This window comes from Talaromyces amestolkiae (assembly GCF_001896365.1).
Source record: "Talaromyces amestolkiae strain CIB chromosome Unknown scaffold1.1, whole genome shotgun sequence".
Lineage (NCBI taxonomy): Eukaryota > Fungi > Ascomycota > Eurotiomycetes > Eurotiales > Trichocomaceae > Talaromyces > Talaromyces amestolkiae.
In genome coordinates, this window is record NW_024468037.1 from 3657159 (window position 1) to 3680124 (window position 22966).

The 22966-nt window shown below is 47.1% G+C and overlaps 8 protein-coding genes across 8 annotated transcripts; 4 read left to right on the plus strand and 4 right to left on the minus strand.

Moving 5' to 3' along the window:
• Positions 1-122: 122 nt before the first annotated feature.
• BHQ10_001213 (uncharacterized protein) lies at positions 123-3045 on the plus strand (the record flags this gene model as incomplete). Its single annotated transcript, XM_040873225.1, has 5 exons — positions 123-297; positions 351-593; positions 650-1120; positions 1516-1619; positions 1666-3045. The coding sequence occupies 5 exons, from the start codon at positions 123-125 to the stop codon at positions 3043-3045; spliced, it is 2373 nt and encodes a 790-aa protein (XP_040729718.1).
• A 509-nt stretch (positions 3046-3554) lies between these two features.
• Positions 3555-5009, minus strand: BHQ10_001214 (uncharacterized protein; the record flags this gene model as incomplete). The annotated part of the gene is made up of 4 exons (XM_040873226.1): positions 3555-4194; positions 4255-4738; positions 4801-4854; positions 4916-5009. The coding sequence occupies 4 exons, from the start codon at positions 5007-5009 to the stop codon at positions 3555-3557; spliced, it is 1272 nt and encodes a 423-aa protein (XP_040729719.1).
• A 961-nt stretch (positions 5010-5970) lies between these two features.
• Positions 5971-6982, minus strand: BHQ10_001215 (uncharacterized protein; the record flags this gene model as incomplete). The annotated part of the gene is made up of 3 exons (XM_040873227.1): positions 5971-6228; positions 6305-6562; positions 6719-6982. 3 exons carry the CDS (start codon positions 6980-6982, stop codon positions 5971-5973), a joined length of 780 nt encoding a protein of 259 aa, XP_040729720.1.
• A 730-nt stretch (positions 6983-7712) lies between these two features.
• BHQ10_001216 (uncharacterized protein) lies at positions 7713-8468 on the plus strand (the record flags this gene model as incomplete). The annotated part of the gene is made up of 5 exons (XM_040873228.1): positions 7713-7723; positions 7788-7842; positions 7901-8006; positions 8068-8373; positions 8428-8468. The coding sequence occupies 5 exons, from the start codon at positions 7713-7715 to the stop codon at positions 8466-8468; spliced, it is 519 nt and encodes a 172-aa protein (XP_040729721.1).
• Positions 8469-9107: 639 nt separating this feature from the next.
• On the plus strand, positions 9108-9923 carry BHQ10_001217 (uncharacterized protein; the record flags this gene model as incomplete). Its single annotated transcript, XM_040873229.1, has 3 exons — positions 9108-9272; positions 9321-9392; positions 9450-9923. 3 exons carry the CDS (start codon positions 9108-9110, stop codon positions 9921-9923), a joined length of 711 nt encoding a protein of 236 aa, XP_040729722.1.
• Positions 9924-13006: 3083 nt separating this feature from the next.
• Positions 13007-14863, plus strand: BHQ10_001218 (uncharacterized protein; the record flags this gene model as incomplete). Its single annotated transcript, XM_040873230.1, has 3 exons — positions 13007-13041; positions 13101-13450; positions 13506-14863. The coding sequence occupies 3 exons, from the start codon at positions 13007-13009 to the stop codon at positions 14861-14863; spliced, it is 1743 nt and encodes a 580-aa protein (XP_040729723.1).
• A 1227-nt stretch (positions 14864-16090) lies between these two features.
• Positions 16091-16633, minus strand: BHQ10_001219 (uncharacterized protein; the record flags this gene model as incomplete). Its single annotated transcript, XM_040873231.1, has 1 exon — positions 16091-16633. The coding sequence occupies one exon, from the start codon at positions 16631-16633 to the stop codon at positions 16091-16093; it is 543 nt and encodes a 180-aa protein (XP_040729724.1).
• An 872-nt stretch (positions 16634-17505) lies between these two features.
• BHQ10_001220 (uncharacterized protein) lies at positions 17506-22752 on the minus strand (the record flags this gene model as incomplete). The annotated part of the gene is made up of 10 exons (XM_040873233.1): positions 17506-18193; positions 18278-18622; positions 18689-18865; positions 18926-19077; positions 19138-19746; positions 19798-20045; positions 21754-22083; positions 22164-22317; positions 22416-22633; positions 22710-22752. 10 exons carry the CDS (start codon positions 22750-22752, stop codon positions 17506-17508), a joined length of 2964 nt encoding a protein of 987 aa, XP_040729725.1.
• Positions 22753-22966: the final 214 nt, after the last annotated feature.

Here is a 22966-nt window from a genome sequence, read left to right on the forward strand (position 1 = left end):
GAGATTTAAAAAGAAGAATCTATGTTCAGAACAAGTATAAGTAGACTTAGGTATAATTCAAATTAATTTTTTCATTCACTCTTCATCTACATCAGTTACCTTCATTAGTCAAACCTCTCACCATGACTACCTCAAGCAGCGACTCGACCATCTCCTTTGCACTCTATAGATATACACCTTCAATCGCGGCAGCATCCATATTTGCAGTGATTTTCCTAGCTCTTACGATCGCTCACTGTATTCGACTATGGCGATGCCGCGCCTATTTCTTCATTCCCTTCATCATCGGGCTGCTATGTGAGGAACCCTTATTCCGTCCTGGAAGGTATCCACAAGACTAACAATATCAGTTGAATGCGCCGGTTACATTGCTCGCATCTTCTCGCACTTCAACACCTTAGCCCTCGGTCCATACATCGTACAGACCATGCTGATCCTAGTCGCGCCGCCTCTGTTCGCTGCATCCATATATATGACCCTAGGGAGAGTCATAGTCGCTCTAAACTCTCAACAACTCTCCATCGTACCAGTCCGGTTCCTGACGAAGGTATTCGTGATTGGAGATGTACTTTCGTTCCTTCTTCAATGTGGGGGTGAGTAAACCCTATTACATGTCACTTTTGCTGCTCGATTCTAATTTCGAAAATAGGGGGTGGTTATATGGCTGCCGGAACGGTTGCGGCCATGAACACCGGGGCCAACATCGTCGTTGGCGGTCTTGTCGTTCAACTCCTCTTCTTCGGCTTCTTCGTCATCGTATCAGCTATATTCCACTGGCGCGTGAAGAGACAAAACTACTCAAGTATTCAAGTTCCATCTCCATCCTTCAGCCGCAGCAAGAGCTGGGAATCGATCATGTGGGCTCTGTACGCTGCTTGTTTCCTCATTCTCGTACGCTCAATATTCCGCGTTGCCGAATTCGTGGAGGGGAACGACGGCTATATTATGAAAAGAGAGTATCTCTTGTACATTTTTGATGCTTGTCTCATGGCTCTGACTGGGATTGTGTTGGCGGTTGTCTACCCTGGAATGTCTCTGGGGCGTGATGACGGCAAGCGAGAGAGTGGCCTACGGCTTACGTCTACTGATGAGGAGATGCAGGATTCAACTCATATCGGTCGTAAGAATTGAGCTTTAATCTGTTTCTGGTAGATTTTTCCCTAGGTCGTGCTGCTATTTATCTCGTTCGGTGTTCATATTTAGGTCTCGGAACATTATATAGATTGCCTTATTTTCTGTCCTTTATATCTAAGTATTTGGCAAATCAATATAGAGAATATCATGTTCAGTAGAGATTATGCTTGTGCCGGAAAAGATCGTTGAGCTTAGTAAATAACCCTAACAACCCTAAAGTCATCCGCACTTTCGTCGCCCTTGGAACCTTTACCTTTTTTCTCATTTTTACATCTGACTTGCCCACTATATATCACATCAGCCTCAGGCTGAATTAATAGATCAATTTAGCCCCTTAATACATACATGCACTGCCAATGCCGCCATATACAATTCCACAAGATACAACTCGCAACGCGAACAACTCGCACTTGCGCCCTAAGCAACGCATCAGCCATACCAAGTCCCGCAATGGTTGCTACATGTGCAAGCAACGTCGCGTCAAGGTACATCAATTATATTCTCAATACAGGATTTTGCTGAAACATCCAGTGTGATGAGGTACGGCCAACGTGTAATGCGTGTGTCGTTCGGGGCAACGATTGCGTCTACCCTAGCCCTAGAGGCGCGCTGGATCAGAGACGAAGGCAGCGGTCCGTCTCTCGAGGACAATCATCCGAGAGCAGTCACAATGACAGACGGAGTGTACCGTTTCGCCCATTGAATTTCAATCTATCAGTTCCGGAGGAACCACAAAATGTCGGATCTGGTCTGAACATGAGTGATCTCAACCTACTCCAACACTTTATCCTGCACACCTCCAAAAATATGACTCTTCACAAAATCAAGACGGTGGTCTGGGAGCGCGTTTTTCTTGATTTGGCTGCTACCAACGAGTTCCTGATGCACCTTATCCTGGCCCTAGCTGGCGCGGATATACTAATAACTGAAGGATCTCCGATATCCTGGCGCCCTTCGCTTCATCTGATCATGGAACATCATCAACAAGGTCTCGCCGGGCTACAGCAAGCGCTTTGTGCTACCGCCGAGCCCAATGAAGAAGCGCTACTGGCGGGGTCTATGCTAGTGACAGGTTTCGCATTTGCATCCCTCGGAATCAAAGACCTAGATCCGTCAACCGAACCGACCTTGCAGAATCTCACTACCCATGGCGGCTCATCAATCCCGCTTCAGATACAATGGCTCCATCTTGTTCGTGGCACTACGTCTATTGTCGGTCAATTCTGGTCGACTTTGAGACGATGCCGGCTCAGAGCACTTTTCTTCTTCAACAATGCCAACGACGATTGGAAGCTTTGCGAGAGTGAATTGCGCTCTGGCCTGGCAGCAGTCGACCAGAATATCAAATCGAAGAGGCTTCGGAAATTTGCCTCGGGCGCCAATCGCGCCTTGTCAGATTTACGAGAGATATGCGTAGCCCTACGTGATTCTGAACCCCTTCAGGACGGCAGTGACGACTCGCCATTAACCGACACCCCCCGGTCCGAACACGGCGGCAAGACATCCCTCCATGCATGCGAACAAGCCATTGACGTAGCCGAATACATATATATGCGCATCCTCTACACTCTCAAAATGGAACCCCTCAATTCTGCATCCCCAATGGATCTCGAAATCCAAACCGACCTCGAAGACGCCGCAATCTTCGCATGGCCTCACGATCTACCCGAAGCCTTCATCTGGATCTTGGACTCCGCGCAACATCAAGGCAATGTCGACGCGCTGCTGCTCGGTGTGAGTCTGACGATCCTTGCGCATCTATACGTGACCATAGCTGTTTTAGAAGATGTTTGGTATCTTGGAAAGACGTGCGATGCTGAGATTCGAAAAATTGATGGATTGGTTCGTGGATTGGGGGGCGAAAGACTTGTTCGTGTAATGGAGTGGCCGGTTGATATTATAGAGCAATAAGCGTCAACTGGTCATCATAACTGTGATATAGTCTCAGGAAGACTGGTATGTCTCGTTCATGTAGCAACTTGTTGCCCAAAGACTTGAGGGCTCGGAATTAATATTTCATGGTAATCATTCGTGTTATCTCTCTATAATCTAGGTTACCTTGAAATCGTAGAGAATACTTCCAGTCACATGCAGACCTTTAGGTGGGTACGCAAATGGGAGTATCGCTGTTTTTTTTAGCTGCGGGGTCTAGATATATATATACACCTAACAAACCGTATTTTGATTCAACGTTGTTCCTGTATGATACACACTCACTCAGAAAATGCAATACTCAGCAATGGCAAAAATCAGGAAAAAGAAGAAAAGAAGAAAAGAAGAAAAGAAGAAAAGAAGAAAAAAAACGTTGCGATAGTTTCATGGTATGAGTCGTAAAACATGCAAGTCATCATCATAAAGACGTTCACATATCTACCGCGGACACCCTATGTGGAAAGGTCGATCGTCCTTCAAAAAAAAGGTTACTCCTCCCCCTCATCCTCTTCGATAACAGAACTGACCGGACGTTTTCGAAAATCCAACGACAACCGAGACTTTCTCAATCCTTGACCGGATACCATCGTGGTGGACGACGAATACGAAGAAGGAGTAGGCGAAGAAGAAGCAGCGTAGCGCGGAATGGATGACGGCGATTCAACTTGCTTCATACGATAAGTCGATTGCTCGGCAGGATCCTGCAACGACGACGACGACGACGAAGAGTTAAAACGGGATTGACCGACTTTCTTCCCATCCTTGTAGGTAAGACACTTCACCTCTTGATCCGTCGAAACTCCTCGTCCATTTGTGGCTCTGTGTTCATACTTTGAATCAACTTTGAGCTCCACATGTTTCATGTCATCCGGAAGATAGAACCCAGCATCGTAGCAGTCCTTGAATGTAATTGTGCGTAGTTTATTGGCATCGAAGCAGCTGTAGAACGGCATTGCGTTGACTACGAAGCCGCGTAACGTAAGGTGGACGATAGGGAGATGGGGAGTTGACCACACGTTATGCTCTGGATGGCTGATTTTTGGGTCTGATTTGGCATTTTCTATGACCTGATTCTCGAGAAATTCGGCGTCTCCATATTGCTTCAAAATGCGCCCTTTTCTATCTCCTCTACAAGTCAAGTTTGTTAGACTCCACGACTACTTGGATCTGTGTTGACGCAAAACTTACGGTGAATCATGATTCATGTCGTCATTCACTAAAGGAGACCAACCTGGTTCGATAGGACGAAAAGTGCGCTCTCCCTCTGGCGATAGGCGCGGCTCCTCTGCCATTCTCAACTGCAGATTTGCGAGGTGCTCCATCTTCCAGATAGCCTGAAACAGGCTTTTCTGGTACGACTTTAGCATTCCAGTGACCCATAGACAACGGAGATTCTTGAAAGCAGTCAAACAGGACAAATATTGGTCGTCGAGAGGGACGACTGTCTTGCTAGGGGGAAAGTGCTGCCACATGTCAATCCAAAGAGTGTCTTGAGAGGCGATGCTACCGCGAAGACGGAGTAGGGCTCCAAAGTCGACGCCTAGGTAGATGGGCTCTATGTCTGTATCGCTCATTGAGCGGCGACGAACGAGGGGTTCTTGTGTTTCTGCATCTTCTAAGATTTGAGGCTTGTTTTCTAGGGTAAGCAAGCTGGTATCTTGTCGAGAATTCTCTATACGTTGGATGAATGAGTTAGTCAGATGAACCCATATTCCCGCCAGACTGGTAACACACGAATTAAAAAAGACGAACGCGACGAGGTGGTAGCATGGGATAGCGCAGAACTCTCTATTCTTTGGTCAGTCTTGTCTCAAGGCATGCTTTAGGCTGTCGTTTCTGCAGCTCTTACCTACTGTCTCCTGCGAAGCATCCTTTCCAAGACCTGTCGTTCCCTCCGTAGGAGTGCCAGATTTGTGCTCGTTGTTTCGTTTAAAACGCGACATGCTTAGTCTTGGGATGACTGATTTTTTCCTATTCCCATGTCGAGTCATGGCGAGTTTGGTGTGTATCAGTTTGAAATTTGGTTCAGTCTTTGCTCTGAAATCATTGGAAAGGTAAAGGAAGTGGATGAAATGAAAGACAGCAGTAATGAATGTGGACTTTGAGAGAACATTGAGGGTTGAATGAAAGAAGAAAGGTCACGCTTGTTCATCATATAAGGTCTGAAAACAAACGCTCAGTGAGAAATGAGTAGATAGATCCGACCAGACTGTCACATATCCGTCTTTGTGCTTCTTGTGTGCATCGATAATACGCAAATTCTTAGGGAGTTCAGTTGAGACAATAAGAGAGAGTATTCAGAGACTACGCTGAAAGATAACCATAGCAAACATGGGGACAAACTGAAGCCCTGAATCTCGAACCCTAGGAGACAAGGGCATGATGAAAAACAAGAAGAAAGAGAGCATTCTATACAATTAAGCCATAAAGTATATATAAACATAAGAATAATGGAGATTTAGACTGTCTGCTGAAAGATGAAGCAACAAGATTGGCGGTCCTTCCCTTTTTCATGTCGACTTCCTAAATAGGATTCACCCTCAAAGGAGATGGACACCTATCAAAGCATGCTTTTCGCTGAAATCTCGAATTGAAATATTGATATTTAAGTGATATATTGGTGTTTGAGACCAATAATACTAATTACCATATATACCTATGGGTCATTCAATCATGTATACTGGGGTACCTAATGTTGAAGGTGTCTACAGCGGTAGGTGAAATTGACCAAGCTTGTTTTTCTGTAGCTCTTACGCTAGTAGTTCAAATTACAATCCCAACCTGCTTTTACAATGACGTTTGTTCGTTTCAGCGTCTATTGGAGGTGAAAAGTCATATCCGGCCATAAACAATGAAGAAGAAATAGGTATTTTATGCATTTTTAACCCTCATGAAACCAATAATCTAGTAACGCTTGCCCTCACGGAGGACATCGCCAAACTCCTCCAACGGGCTGCGGATGAGCTTAGTCTCCTTCCACAAGTTGGGGGTAAGGAAACCGTAGGTGTTGCCGACAGCGAGGAAAGTGGCCTTGAGGGTGTTCTCGAGGGTCTTGGTGGAGCCGGAGGAGGAGGTATAGGCGTCCTGGACACCAGCAAGTTGGAGGAGACGCTTGACAGCGGGGGAGGCAACGAGACCGGTACCACGGGGGGCGGGGATGAGCTGGTATGATTAGTATGGATGCTTCGATATATACTTCGATATACTTCGAAATAATTTCTAAAGATGGAAAACGTACTCTGACAGTGACGGAACCGCACTTGCCACTCTCCTTGGTAGGGAGAGAGTGAGGCTCACCGAGGTTGGTACCCCAGTAACCACGACGAATGGGCAAAACGCTGAGCTTGGCAATGATGATAGCAGCGCGAATGGCGGTAGCGACTTCCTTGGAGGTCTTGATTCCGAGACCGACGTGGCCCTCACCGTCACCGATAATGACGATGGCCTTGAAACGGGTACGCTGACCGGCACGGGTCTGCTTCTGGACAGGCTTGATCTGTTGGAGTTATCAGCGCTGCTCTCTTCTCACAGATTTAATGATTTCCGCATAGTTGAACCAGGCTCTTCGACCAATTGTCCAGAAATCTGGTTCTCATTTCTCCAATCCAATTGTCGAGTATGCCTGATCCAACAGCGTAATCTCCAATCGTACCTTCATGACCTCATCCTTGAGCTTGGGCAAGAAAAAGTCGACAATCTGGTATTCCTTGACGGGCAAAGAGTGCAAGTAAATCTGTTCCATCGAGGTGATCTTGCCAGCCTTGACGAGACGGCCCAACTTGGTGACGGGCTGCCATTCCTTCTCTTCGCTCTTAGCACCACCACGACGACCGCGACGGCCACGACCACGACCGCGGTCACCACCACGGTCACCGCGAGATCCGAAACCTCCACGTCGAGGAGCAGCGTCAGCCATGATTGCTGTATGTGTAGGGAGAGTCGACCGGGGACGAAAGGGGGTTGTCGAGATGGTAGTCGAAGTCGGAACTTTTTTCGCAGATTGGCTTGCCCGCCTTGAGAAGTTTACCGTCTATACAGAATAATTAGTGTGGCTCCGATGGCTGACCAATGACAGTGCTTGGCAGACTTTAGGTCTAAGCGAGCGGGCGGGAGCCCTAGAGATTGCAGCCCTAAGCCCTAACGTCCAAATTGAGTGGCCTTTAGCGGCTGCTTACATAAGAGCCGAAGTGAGGGTCAGTCCAAAAAAGCAACGAAGAACAAAGGCTAAACTGTCAGGTGACCCCGTTCACCGGGCACGCCCCCCGATCGCTATGTGCCTTGATTGGTTGCATGATCGATATTTCCCCATCTCCTCCTCTCAATCAAGTTAGAAGTCAACTTAGTGCTATTGGGATGTAAGATCTCCAGCATTTTCAGCGCGCTTGGCCGGGCTGCCTCCACCCCCTGGGCGCCGTCGAGGAACGCAGACGGGCCTAGTCCTGCTTATCTCGGCCTACCAGCTTCTCGTCTCGAGCAACGACTATTAATCTGTCGTCATGGCTCCATGGCATCCATCCTCTCAACTTTTGACTGTCATTCTTTTTTCCTCCTCCATCAATGATAAATAATATACTCTCTACATATTTTTGTCTTCATCCCAGTAGTCCGTTCTTTTCAATTCATTCAATTTTTTAGTACATAGCAAAATGTTGCGCTGGTGGGTCCTGTCCTACATGTTGACCGCAAGTGCTGAAGAAGCCAGTTATTGACAATGTTATTAGGTACGCTGCGAGAATGGCCCAGCGGCCACTGCTCACCTCGAGCATCACCACAGCTGTACGTCTTGACCCATTGGCCGCGATTCTGCCATGCGCGTACTGATTCCTATTCACAGACACTCTTCGGAGCCGGAGACGTGCTAGCTCAGCAGGTTGTCGACAAGAAAGGTTTCGATAAGCATGATTATGCTCGAACGGGTCGCATGGTTCTCTACGGAGGAGGTATGAATGCATCGATCGAATTGAGTTCGATAAATTGAACGCAAGCTAACTTGACATACAGCAATCTTCGGTCCTGCCGCCTCTGCCTGGTACGGCGTCCTCCAACGTCACGTCGTCCTCAAGAGCACCGCCGCAACGGTCGTCGCTCGTGTCGCCGCAGACCAACTCCTCTTCACACCCGTCAACCTGTTTTGTTTCTTGTCCTCCATGTCCATCATGGAGGGTACCGACCCCATGGAGAAGTTGCGCAAGGCTTACTGGCCCACATACAAGACCAACTTGGGAGTTTGGTCAACAGTGCAATTGGGCAACTTTGCCCTTGTTCCGCTAGAGTACCGTGTTTTAGTTGTCAACGTGGTCAGTTTGGGTGAGTCGACTTTCCGGCTGAGGCATTGTGGACGCTGCTGATTTTTTTTTTTAGGATGGAATTGCTACTTGAGCTTTGTCAACAGCAAGGCTTGATTGTTATTATTGTCACTTTAGCGAACATGTTTGGGATAGGACTTTGGTATACGGTCTGGTTCATGTTGATATCACCACATACTCATAGACATAGATGGATTAGTCTAGCGATGTTTGGAATGTATTATGTGTATGTTTGCCGTAATGCATTAAGAAACTTATTTCTTAATTGAAATTGGTTGGGGGCAAACTTATTGGTATACTTTGAGTAAATAATAAATAATGCCTTAATATCTCCGGGCGGTGAGAATTCGCTGCCGCAGATTGGGTGGCCACACCAAAAAAAGTTGCTTCACATTTGATCGATCCGCTTCCTGAGTTTACGGGCCCGACGGCAAAGTGAATTCTCGATCATTTCACCACTCGAACAGGCCTTGTCGCCTTTCACCATAAACTCGTATTTTCCGACTTGTGGTCTGCCTGGCGCAGAGGATTCTTTTCTCTCGACCTTTTTGTTCCGTCGGTTGTTGTTTGGTGGTGTTTGGTGTGCCCTGCGCTCTTTCCCATCATCCCACCCCGAAGGCAACTGCCACCTTCCTGAGGACATTCGCTCTTCTCCCTCTTCTTACTCACCTCTCACTTTTATTCTCCTGAATCTCAGTCTAGATTTGGGAGTCGTCAACTACGAATACCGCAATCATGGCGACCGCAACCGAGAACGGCACTGCCCCTGCCATCAACGAGAAAACCGCTGCGCAGAATGGTGACGTTGTCACTGTTTTCCACGACCCCGAGAACTTTAATGTCAAGCATCCTCTGATGAACGAATGGACTTTGTGGTTTACGAAGCCCCCCAGTGGCAAGGTGCGTATTGTCTAGGCCAAAATATTGGCGATGACTAACGGGTTATAGGGTGACAACTGGAACGACCTCCTCAAAGAAGTGGTGACATTCAACTCAGTCGAAGAATTCTGGGGTATCTACGTGAGTTTCTTTTTCCCACATGTCCGTTTTAAAAGTTCAGTACTGATATCTGTTCAGAACAACATCACTCCCACCTCCGAACTCGGCCTCAAAGCCGACTACCACCTCTTCAAAAAAGGCATCCGCCCCGAATGGGAAGACCAACAAAATAAACACGGCGGCAAATGGTCCTACTCCTTCAAGGACAAGCGCGCCGTCCCCATCGACGAACTCTGGCTGCACGCCCAACTGGCCGCGATTGGCGAAACTCTCGAAAACGACGACGACAACGAGGTCATGGGTGTCGTGGTCAATGTTCGCAAGGGATTCTACCGTATCGGTCTCTGGACTCGTACCGTCGGCAAGAGTCTGCCTGGTGACAAGAGCACCGAGGCTCGCACCGCTGCAAAGGGTAAAGAGGTGTTGGAGAGTATCGGACGTCGTTTCAAGGAGGTCTTGCGTCTGAAGGAGGCGGATGTCGTTGAGTTTTCAGGTCATACCGACAGCGCACACAGCGGTAGCACTCGTGCCAAGGCTAAATACAGTGTCTAAACGGGCACAGCGTTGACCAACACAAGACTGAGCATACCGTCTGGGATGAACGGTGGGGATGATCGGTGAGAATGAAGTGCGGAAGGAGATAGAAAAGTGATACCATGCATTGATAATGATTTTTCCTTTTGAGGTTGATCTTTGCATTGATTTGAATCTTTCATCGTACCTGCCTGGCAAGGGGCAGATTCGTGTTTTTTAAAGATCTTGCAACTGGAACAGCGTGTATATTCTACATTTCTTTGTAATGAACATTGATTATGCAATTGACTGTTGACAATATACAAGAGACGGAGCTTACCAAGGTGCCTAGAACTTGGATTGATGGCCTGGTGAGACGTCAATAGCCAAGTGTTTCGATGTTATCTGCTATTTTTCACCGCAGGACACAGCGTGAAATGCCAGATCCCGTACCCAGGAATCTAGGTAGGTATCTAGGTAAGTATAGCAACTCTGTTCCGGTCGACTAGTGGATGCAGTGTCCTGATGTCGTGTGTTTCGGTTAGCCCTTAGTATCTAACTGCCCATCAAGGAAACTAGCTTCAGTAGTGATGCACACCACTAGCATCGTATTCAAAGCGTCTGTAACTGGGAGAATCACATGAAATTGTCTTGCAAGAAGGTGACTGTATTTTCGGAACTGGATAGTATTCAGCAAGGCGAACATCTCATATTCTGTTGAATACCACGGAGTCAAACAGGATAGCAACTCGGTGATATTGGACGATCTTGTCTAATTTTGATACAAGTCAGAGTACAATTTGGAGGGATGAAATCATTTAGAGCTGGTGGCATATCCTACTCTAGGGCTAGAATAATAGAGCCAGCTAAAGCGAACGCTAATATCCTATCCAGGGCTGGAACCTGCTACATATGTAGATACCGGCTAAGATTTATTGGGATTGGTTGTGCCTAGGTACGTATGGACCAGATTACGGGCATGTAGCTTGATGCACATTGCCATCACGTTCGAAGAGCATGTCGTTCCCCTCACGCCCGACTAGATGCCTAGGTACATAGGTAAATACTTGTCTTGTGATAAGTGAGCGATTTGTCTTGGAGATTCCCTCCTGAACCGGAACCGGAACTTATCCCGAAGACAAACGCTGCTCAAGTCCACGAAAAGAGCACCGGAGGGAAACGATGAAATATTGAAATCGATAATATCCGTTACCAACCGGAAATCCTGGAATTATACGCAGGGGCTCAATAACCTTCCATGATTCTACGTAGAAGGCTCAAGCCATGGCGCAATATTGGTCTAGAAGGCTGTTCGATGTGCAAAGCCTCATGTATGCGGGAGAACATACCCCAGGTCAATTGAGGAGTAAATCGACAGAACAAGTAAAAATCTGGGTCGATCAATCGCACCCCATGTTGGTCGGTTGGAGTGAACCCATACAGCTGCGCGGATTGGCAATGTCACGCCGGATATTTGATAGGCTTTGATAGGCTGTGACTGACCTGAATCAGTCGATTGGAGATGAATGTCACATAACATGAGCTGATTGTCTGATCCAGTCATCTACCCAGTATTCACTGTCTCTAGATAAGATGCCTGTCTTTTCCGAATCTAAGCGGTGCCTATCTCGCCAAGATGAAGTATCTAGATAGATTATAAACTGATACAAGATTAATCAGTCATAGTGTCAAGCAGATATTGGAACCTGGCCAATCTGCTGCATGTCAGAGTCAGGACGCGGACATTCCAAGGAATCCTTCCACTTTATCGGAGTTGGCTATAACATCCGCATGTAAGATATCCTCAGCACTAGCCGATAAATGCAAACATGGCCCTCGGCAAAGGACTGGCTAAGAGTCGGCTGTAGCCGTCCACCTGTAGCTCTATCGACCCATTGCATTGTACTATAGTAAACCCAACAAAGTGGACAAACAGCACGTTTTGACTGGGTCTATGGATACCTGCATCAGATAAGGAAGGTCGAATTGTCTTCTCGAAGCTGGGGTGCGTATACCAAGCGCGGCGTTGAAGCCATTTGGTGGCATCGGCAAATTGCCAAGAGAGACCGTGAACATTGGCGTGAGGCAGACGACGATGTTATTGGGGACGTTGGTGTATACGAGTCTTGGCTCAACGTTGGTTTTACCTAAGACATTGCTTCTTATCGAGCGGTAGTTAGTCTGTTGTGCTGTCTTTAAAACATAGTTTTCTCGCCGACAGACATGGCGCACAGACAGTAGCATGGGTCCGGTGGAGAGTTCCAGGGTCCGACGAATGGCGAAGGCGGGATTGACCCTTAGAAAATTCTCTCAAAGCTTGGCGCGTAGTATTTGCTGCGAGGACTGACCTACACTGCAAGAGCCTTTCCACTGGGTCGTTGCTATTGCTTGTGTCTGGGTGGAGTCTGGCGATCATAATGTTACGTACTTTTTATTCGATTTGTGCGATGGATCATTCTTTGTCCACCCACTTGGCAGAATTGACACGATAGTGATGAACAGCTGCGACAGGACGTCGACAAGGACTCTCCGTCTGTACATGAATCAACACGAACATGTAGTAGTGGTAGTAGTGGAAGTAGTATGCAGTGAGAACTGAGTGAGGTTACATTTGCCAAGCAGCATGCCAAGAACGGCAGGCGCAGGCGCAACCAGCGGAATCCCTTCGAGGCTTGGCACGCCGTCCGCCCTGGAACAACTGCCTAAACCGGCCAAGTCTCGCGTGGGCTCTGCTCGGTCGTCTCCGAAAACTCTCTCGATTCTCATCCTGTCCGCTCCCATTGCCACTCGCTCTTCCATCCTCTGATTTGCTCAGGCACAAGCTCGTCCCTGATTTGCTGGCTGCTTGCAGCTCCAGATTGCTGTGTCCGAGCCATTCCCCTACTGCCGCCGATAAGGCCCTGTCCGCGTGGTCGTGGTTGCACCGACACTCATGGAACCCAAGAAAAATATTGTCCGTGGCCCCGTCGCGAAGCAGTATTAATCGCACCCAGTTCCCCTTCTTTGTTGCGATTTTTTTCTTCTTCCCCAGGAGAGCCTCACTGCCCCTTCCCTCTCTTCTCCAATACCCCTGTGGTTTCCTCCAGCCGTTGCGGCTTTGTCAAATAACAACATACTTCACCATGGCGGCTGCAGACCACGAGGTTGAGGTTGCACAGTGAGTGTTTCTCAACGCGACCACCTCGCACAATCTCATACTGACCCTCTCAACTACAGACTGCACCACACCTTTGACGATGTCGAGGGCGTATCTCACCCCACCAAGGACATTACAGGAGGAAGCCTTCCCGAGGTGGACGAAAAGCTCCCTTACGTTACCCCCGATGGAGAGGTTCCTACGGAGGAAGAGAAGCACCGCTTGAAGCACGTTGCGGAGAACCTGCCGCTCTCCGCCTGGCTGGTTGCTATGGTCGAGTTGTGTGAACGATTCACTTACTACGGTGTCTCTGGTATCTTCCAAAACTACATTCAGCGACCTCTCGACGGTAGCGAGGGTCGTGGTGCTCTTGGTATGGGTCACCAGGGTGCTACTGGTCTTTCCACCTTTTTCCAGTTCTGGTGCTATGGTATGCGAACCTGATCGTTTTTTATATTCCCTTGTCACAATCTAATAGGTTTCAGTCACCCCTATCCTCGGTGCCATCATTGCCGATCAATACTTGGGCAAGTACAAGACTATCGCCATGTTCTGCGGTGTCTATCTCGCTGGTCTCTTCATCCTGCTCTTCACTTCGCTCCCCACCTCTCTTGAGCATGGCGCTGGTCTCGGTGGCTTCGTCGCCTCGGTTATCGTGATTGGTCTCGGTACTGGTGGTATCAAGAGTAACGTTGCTCCTTTGATTGCCGACCAGTACACTCGCAAGAGGATGGCCATCAAGACCAACAAGAACGGTGAGCGAGTGATCGTCGACCCTGCTGTCACCGTCCAGCGTATCTACATGATCTTCTACGGTTGTATCAACCTCGGTTCTTTGTCGGGCTTGGCCACTCCTTACATGGAGCGGGACGTTGGTTTCTGGTCGGCCTACCTTCTCTGCACATGCATGTTCGCTGTCGGTACTGCCGTCTTGGTCATTGGTCGCAAGTACTACATTGTTCGCGCACCACAAGGTTCCGTTATCACCGATGCTTTCAGGGCCATGGGTATGATGATCAAGCACTTCAACATGGATGCTGCCAAGCCAAGCTGGCAGGCCGAGCACGGTGGCAACAGCAACTTGCGCTGGGACGACCACTTTGTCGACGAAGTCAAGCGTGCTTTGGTTGCTTGCCAGGTCTTCTGCTTCTACCCCATCTACTGGGTTGTCTACGGTCAATTCTCCAACAACTTCGTTACCCAGGCTGGTCAGATGGAGGGTCACGGTATTCCCAACGATTTGATGCAGAACTTCGACCCGATCTCCATCATTGTGTTCATTCCTCTCCTCGAATCCTTGGTCTACCCTCTTCTCCGCAAGCTGCACATCGACTTCAAGCCCATCAGCCGTATTTCTCTCGGTTTCGTCGTCGCCTCCTTGGCCATGGTCTACGCTGCCATTGTCCAGCACTACATCTACAAAGCTGGTCCTTGTTACGAATCCCCTCTCTGCGCTGCTTCTGAAATCGACGGAGTTGCTCAGGGAAACCACATCCACATTGCCATCCAAACTCCTGCCTACATGCTTATCGGTATCTCCGAGATTTTCGCTTCTGTCTCTGGTCTCGAGTATGCTTACACCAAGGCTCCTCCCAACATGAAGTCCTTCGTCCAGTCTATGTACCTGTTGACCAACGCGTTCGGATCTGCTATTGGCGAGGCCCTGACTCCCGTTGCCTACGACCCTGCCATCATGTGGATGTTTACTGGTTTGGCCTGTGCTTCATTTGCCGCTGGTATCATCTTCTTCTTCACCTTCCGTCACTTGAACGCCAAGGAGGAGGAGATGAACGCTTTGGATGTAGACGAGTATCCTCCTGTGGAGGAGACTGACAGGAAGTAAATTTGCATTCTAGTGTGATTAAAGAATTATGGCTCTACTGCAGGTATGATCGTACATTGATACCTCCAGTCTATCATGTATCTATGACAGCAGTGTGGTTTCTACCTGCAGGCACTTAGAAGACTACATTATACAGCTTGGTAGTAGATCTACAGCTACTCTATTAGGTAGTCAAAATAATACTCTCTATTCATTATTGAAGACTATTCTGCATGGATTACTACGTAGTCGATCATACGACGTCAGGCAGTAGTGCGTTTCTTTTTGTGTTGAATACAACCTCGGGTACTTTCTAGCTGTCGATCCTGTGTTACTGTGGTACTGCAATACAATCAAGATCGCCGACTTAATGCGCTTCGATCATGTCACCAGACTTGACTTTTGAGACATCAAAAATTTCTCCTAATTATAATTTGTGCATGGATTCTTCCTAGGTGTCCAACTCTAGGATGGAAGATAAGGTTAGCCATGAGTACTGCCTTCGTCGTAACCCTAGACAAACCTGAACATATTTTGCCCGCAGACCCACAATGGAAATGATCTGCATCACGAGTCATGTACATTAATCCTTTCCAGGATTAGCGTGGTCGTTCACTTTGAGAACAGCCCTAAGTTTTGTTTGCTATGAGTCTCCTGACAAAAATATTGAATAGACATAAGGATATCTTACATCGAGACTGCAGACACTTTATTTCTTAATTCAAGAGACGAGGTTCATGTGAGCTTGATCATAGACCACTGATTAGGATGCACGACTTTAATTCATTCTCTTCGCATTGCCCGTCAAGCGTCTTAACGAGAACTCGCCCCAATATCCCGAAGGTAAGCCTGAATTTCTGGCTCTCTCATCTTTCTTATCTATCATTCGAGTCATGTACATAGTCACCTGTCGACCGGATTGTAGCCTTGTGGGACTAGTTTAGATATTCTTACTATACAAAATGAGTTCTAGAGAAGAAATTTATGTTTAAGGCCAGTGTACTCAAGCACAGTGTATAGACATAGGGCCAAGATGGACCCAAAAGCACAAGCCCTAGACCTAGCCCTAAGTTTACAGACTCCGACCAATCAGCACTGAGGATATACTAGCCAGGTAGGCCAAGGTCACACCATAGCAGATAAGCTACCTAAACTCTCTAATGATGCAATGTCTCTGGAGGATTCAGCCCTACATGCGTAGTGGAGTTACTCAGAACTCATATCGATTAAACTGAGACCGTCTATACTTCAATTCACATCATCCCTCTCTTTCAGTAACTGCACAATATGGTCATTCAACCAATACTCTTCTAGCTGGCTCCTCTGCATATTCGCCGCGCCATCGATCCTTCCTTTGCATTTAGAACTCCCACATGTGCACTCGAACGGTTGATCCATATGCCATTCCGTTGACGGGTAGAAAAACGTTAGGGCGTCACCGCTCTTTAAGGGACGGCCTTCCACCACGCGCACCTCGTTTCTATGCATATCAAACACGACTGACGGGTCGCATGAGTGATTGCAATAAACAAGGTCGGAATTGAGCTCGATGTGCGCGTTGCGGTCAACCTGCACGGTTGTGTAGCGCTGCTCGGGAACGACGCTGATGACGTCGGGTTCAATATGCGCGAATACAGCGCCGGCTGGCAGCGAGACGAGCGAAACGGCGCCTGAGCCGAATGGTTTGTCGCTGCGGACGACCTGTATCAGCCCTGGGTGGGTTGGTTTGGGCCAGGATTTGACCGAATATATGTTTGGTGGGGCGATGTCCTGCTCTGCGACGGGAGCCATCTCGGTTGTTTTTGTGTAAGATGTAGATGTAGATGTAGATACAGTAGAAGCAACAAAATCAGATAGATGATGGATAATAATTTGAAGCACACTTGGTGAAAATAAGCAACGGTAACCTCTCAATCCATTTCAAAAAAAAAAGGTGTTCCGGAGTATGCTTTCGGGAAACCTCGGTTAACCAGCATATCTGTGATGGCTTGCGGGTATTGTAACCATCTCGGGATTGTTCAGAACACGGTAATTGTGACAGTTTCCAAAGTGTCAATATCGCTGGGGATTATCCCCTCCGTTCCGAGCTGGTGTAGACACACTCTTCTATATACTTAGAGCCTTAAAGCACTTTATAGCTCCCTATAGAATTAGAAGTCCTACAAAGTGTCAAGGGTTCACTCTCCGGCAGTCTCACAAGGCGCAGCCACCGCGCCAAAAAGACCAAGACATTTGGCCAGCAGCCAAACATGGCACTCCCACATACATAAAACCACACCAAAGCCGAGAACAGAGAAATACCGAGGTGCCAGGGAAGACTATCATAGACACGGAGTAAGAACTAATGTAATGCTTGTCCAACAAGCCTAGACAGTGAGCTGATCAATAAAGTGGAATAATCTCACATGATATCTGGTTCTTTAAAAGTATAAGGGGTATGCTAGATTACTAGTTCAGATCTCAAAAGCTGTCTGCGCAAAGTGCAGCTCATTCATACATACTAATAATACTTATAACCCTAACCTAATTTACACCGGGCATTGACACTGGGCATCGTCAGATACAAAAAGCACTTTACTGGGATTAATATCAGTAGGCACAAAATTCACATTAATCGCTAGCTAAAGTACAGATAATCGCACAGGAAACATCGATTGATGATTCTACTTCTTCCCCGTAACGTGATCCTTCCGTCCCAATGTCATAGTTTCATATCGACACAACATCTCACATAACCCCTTTGACCCTTCTTGAGGACCCCATCCTTTCTTCGGTTTCTGAGCTTGTTCCTCGTCTTCTTCTGTCGCTGTCATTGGCGTTGTCCTGGTCGATGTATTACCATAATGGTTGTAGCCGTCGCCGATATCATCATGCTTATGCTCATCGTTATGGTTGCCCTCGGAATCAGAAGAGTCATCTGCATCCTCTCCGAGTATCTCTCTTAGACCTTCTGGTAATTGGTCCCATTTCGACACACCGTTTTTTTTCGACTTGCTCACCGAGCGATAGAAGATATACCGCACCTCCCGTCCCAGCATCGACCTTGTCGTGATAATCGCAAACGCAGATGTCAATGAAAGACAATCCGGATCGGAGATATCATAAACATCAAGATCTAGCAACAGGAATAGTGCGAGGTTCACCGCGAATAGTGCAAAGACGTGTGATCTACTTATTCCGTACTCCTCTTGATGAACTCGGATAAGTCTGGCGATTGCGCGAGCAGATGTAATCGCTATGGATGCTGGGTCTTCGCCACCTTCGGGCATCTGAGATCCTGGTGCTTTGGCTGGTGTGCCTATCTCTGTTGCTTTATGGTGATAGTTGTGACCTCGAGGACAATTGAACATGCTGATAAGCATTGTATGATATCGTATACTTTTGTATGTCTATCAGTATCTCACCTCTACCTATCAATTTGTGCGGAATACTTACTGCAGGAGCAGGATATGGGGAGCCGGTTTTTTCGACATGTGAAACTCAGCCGGCAGACTTTCATGCCACTTTTTCATTCTCGTATACAACGAGTCCACAGCAGCCGAGAGTCGCTCCTTATCATCGTCAATTTCATCTGCAAAAAGTGTTGTCGAAATGTCCCGCGATATCTCGCTCAATGTACACGCTTTATCAAAGTAGGTGACAAAAAAAGCTTTTCGCGGTGGTTTTTGAGATGGGTAAGCGGTCCAGAAATCTGCATCCCGCTCTAGGCTAAGTGCAGGTGTCCTGCAGAGACGAACGTTCTTGATGCGACAAGGTTTGAGGAATGCGGCATGAGCGACCCTGTTCGAGTAGATTCAGTATCACAGAATAATGTCAACAATCTGAGGAGCTATCTATAAGACTAACGTGTCAAGTTGAAATAATCCCCAAACTGTTTTTACCGCCGAGTTGTAGAGATCCTTGGACTTCTCGCTTAAATCAATAGTCTGTCCTTCGCCGCCTGTATACCCTAACTTGTCGGCAATATCGATGCCTTTGTAGAGCATAGCATAACCCAGGTCATCCTGCCCAGTCATCGAATACCTAGAAATATCACATTAGCCCGACGTAAGTCCCTACAAGGGATGTTAGCGCAGCGCATACCTTTCGTACAAAATCATGGTCCCCTGTAACATGGAAAGGCTCACATCGTCTCCTCGCTTCTCCAAACATTTCTCAGCTTCTTTCAAAAATTTGGCTCCTTTACTGGTTATATCTCCAGGGATGCCGTATGCTTCCGAATATTCGGAGTAGCTCTATGCATACAAAATTTGTCAGTATTGCAACTTGAATCACACCAAAGAACTAGAGCTCACACAAGCATGCGCTAACAGAGCATTTACCAAGAATGGCGAACAAAACTCGGAATGAAGATCGCGCGACTTCATATGATTGATCAACACATTCAAATCCAAAAACGAATAGAACGGATAATCCCACGTAAAATATAGCGAAACCAAATGCGATACAAAGGCGTCGTCGTCTGTCGCAGTCGTCCAAGGGCTAGCCGGTACCTGAATAGGTGGAATGACACACAAGAAATTGACATCCATAACTTGGCGTCTGAACGAAGGCGCTGATCCTTGCATATTAGCTCGACTCCTGATTTCCTTCAGTTGTGCTGCCGTTTCTCGTTTTGCTTTACTTGGTGGCTCAAATGTTTGTAGCTGGACAAGGACTTCGTCTATAAACAAGCGGATTTCTTCCGGGGTTGCATCGCTCCGTATCATTTCCATCAACCTTTGCGCTTGTTTCTCGTCTGCGATTCGAATTACTTTGAACAAGTCATTGAGCATATCGCGATGATATTCCAGTTCCTCGGCCGTTCGTTTGGCAGCCACGCGCCGTCGTTGATCGAGTGACTCGTCGAATATACATTCTCTGTGAAGAGCTCGACAATTATCACATGGAGGTGTCCCGGAGCACTAAGTAAAGTCGTAAGCATGCGCTACGACGAGAATAAGTCGTAGAGATACCTTTCGCTTCGACTTTTTACACGCTAGACACGCTGTGGACACTCTCTTATTCCATCCCGGTCCCATAGTCCGTCTCAAATCAGCCGGTGTCCTCCCAGGACCGGGGTATGAAGGCCCGGGCACAATCGGTCTGAAACTGTTCTGGCCACCTATCTGTGTGCTACCATCAGAATCGGTCTCGCCTGAGTTTCCCTGCTGATTTTGCTGATCATCTGGTACCGTACTCATGGCTGCTGTATCGACGCATGCTGCGCGGTGCGCAAATGTCGTCAAGACAGCCGTTGTGAGGATGTGTGTGTGGGCTTTTAGCCGGGGTGCTTTATTTTATCGTGGTCATCTAACTCTAGACGATAAAATTTGAATATCGCAAAGAATGAGGGTATACGGAATGAATACGCAGTCGGAGGTATTGCCTGCCCTACGGGTACCTCCTATGACGTCGTGCTGAGATCAGCGGGAGAGCCGCGCAACCACCACGACCTCTCGTTTTTCTCCTGGAAGTCATTTCCTTGTCTCTTTCTCTTGCTGCCTGGGTACAGAGATGCTTTTGATTTTCAAGTTAATATCTTCAAACTGGATGGCTAAATTTGTACCCAGATATGCCTGCACCACCACCCCTTGGGTGCACCTCCTTCTTTCATTCCCCATTGCGTAGCTCCCACAATTTGTCCAGCACATCCTCATTTCAAGCTACATTTTCACTCTCCACAGCTTGAGTCTCGGGCTTGTCACTTTATCTCTTTGGTACAGGCTTTGAAACTTTCTACTGTAGCTGACACGGGCTATATACGATTCGTTTACTCAGTTGGATCGCCGCGGAGAATCTATATAAAAGTCATAACAAGCGCAATAAGGAGAAGATTGTAAGATTTATCTAAACTTTCTTTAATATATCAGGTATAAAAATAGTTACTAAAGGAGTTGAATTCATTTTATTAAATTATCTAGTGTATGTAAAATACATCCAACATATTGAAAAGACTCTCAAAAGAGCTCGAGGGCCGAGAGCTACTGGGAACCTTCAACCGAATGATAATCGCTGAATTGTTCATGGTACTTACTAAGCAGACAAATATTGTTAGGGTCTGTCCGCCCAGCCCTAATAGACACCTCAACACAATGTAGAGGAAGCAGTCTTGATTACTATAAATTCAGGCAATTGCCCATTCTGCAGACTATATTCTACACACCAAATTGTATATTCTTCATTGTAACAAGTATAAGGTATACAAAATTCTCCCAATAATATCTGGTTGTTTCGTATCTTATCAAGATAGACGTGTCTTTCCTCTCATTACGTGACTTCCTGCGCGTCCCCTTTTTCTCCTCATATCCCCCAATTATAACTATTCACCCTTCAAAACAGAAATGTTTACATCTTTCAATACTTCCCAATTCTGTCTATTCAACGGTTCTATGTTGTTCAAATATAATAATCCTTATTTTTTGTGGGATTTTTGTTTTTCATTTTCATATAACTCTTAATTGATTCTTTTAGATTTTTTTTAAGCTCCTGGAGTATCCAGATGATGAACCGATCAAATTGCGAAATTTCCATTGCGTTCTTCCTTTTGACTTTCAGGAGTTACCATTTTGGTTCTCCGCCAACTCCCGTGCGATCCAATCTTTAAATGTGGTCAAGTATCCATCCTGAAAGCCTTGAGCCTCTTTTGCTGCCTTCTTCAACATAACGGGATGGGTATGGTCAGTAGGCGCGAGTCCATAAAACTTGCCTCCACAAGAGAAGGTGTAGAAGAAGAATTCTCGAAATTCTTTCCGACAATTGGTATTATTACTTGGGATATCTCTCCAAGAGGCTAGTTGGACATAACGGCATTTCTGTCCAGTACCTGTACAAACATGACACACACACACACAAACGTTAGTCACTAATAATCATGAGAGGAGAATAAATATTGCGAGGTGCTGAGTTGGAATGTGAGATATGGACTATACCGTCAGTAAAGCTTTGTGCCATTTCGGCGAAGGACAGCTGTTGACTGAATGCTTGAATAGTCATGCCATTGTACTTCTGGGGGTTGAGGAAGATCCCATGCACAATGTCCCCAAAGTCATCCTTAACACTGAGCCAAGGCATGTCCTCTTTCCCGCCATACAATGGGGCTCGGAGCTGAAGCTTTCCATCCCATGTCCGGTAAAATGGAAAGCCACCCAGCCCGTAACAGAAATTCTCATCCCTGAAATTCTCCCAGAAGGCCGCAGGCAGAACGGCCGTGAAAGTCGTGAATGGCTTTGTCCTGGCATATTGTTCGACATGGTATTTGGCTTGAAGATGGTCAATTTCATGCAGCATTCGGTATTGGGGGCCAAAGATCTTTCGTTTTCCAAATCTATCAGCCACTTACTTTCAAATCCCTCCTGATGAACCCTACCCTTTGTAGCTGCACAGATAGACTGTCCAGAGCTATACACAACATGCTGGACGCCCGCTCTGTGTGCTGCGTCAATGATGGTCGCCTCAATGTCATAATTAGTAGGGAACGTTTCGGTGTTCAGGACCTAGTACGTGGGCCTGCAGTATTAATAGTCACGATCTTTTCCTGGGTGGATTCTCATCTTGAATCCCTAAAATGAAAACATAGGATAAGACACCTCACCGGGTTACCCGAGTCATTATTGATAAAGACTGCCCAGCTGCCTTGAAAGGCCGCTTCAATCTCCCCTTCCGTGAAGGCATCGGCTTTGACGAGCTCGGCTCCAAGGGCTGCAATTGCCTGTGCTTTTTCTGACGATGGATTTCGGGTAATCACTCGGACAAAAAACCTTTTGTCCTTGTTTAGGAGGAGTGAGCGCCCAACACTACTACCTTGCTGACCTAATAAAGACGTAGAGCAGTCAGCCATCAAACTGGAGCACGCTGGCAGCGAGCAAGCGTCTTGCATTCGACCTACCGGTTCCGCCAAAAATGGTGATTATTCGCTTGTCGACAGTCATTTTATTTTGTAATGAAGAGTTTTCTGGCTTTTTTTCTCTTGACTAATTAGAATATTTCAAACCCTCCTTTGTGTGACAAACCCAGAAGCCAGCTGTTCTCTCTCGTCTGATATAGGAACAGGTCACAGCGTGAAGAAAATGGAGCATCTCTTCCGTTGTTACACCATGGGGCAACAGTCAAGTCTGGTATGTCTGTCCTACACTAGACCGGGCT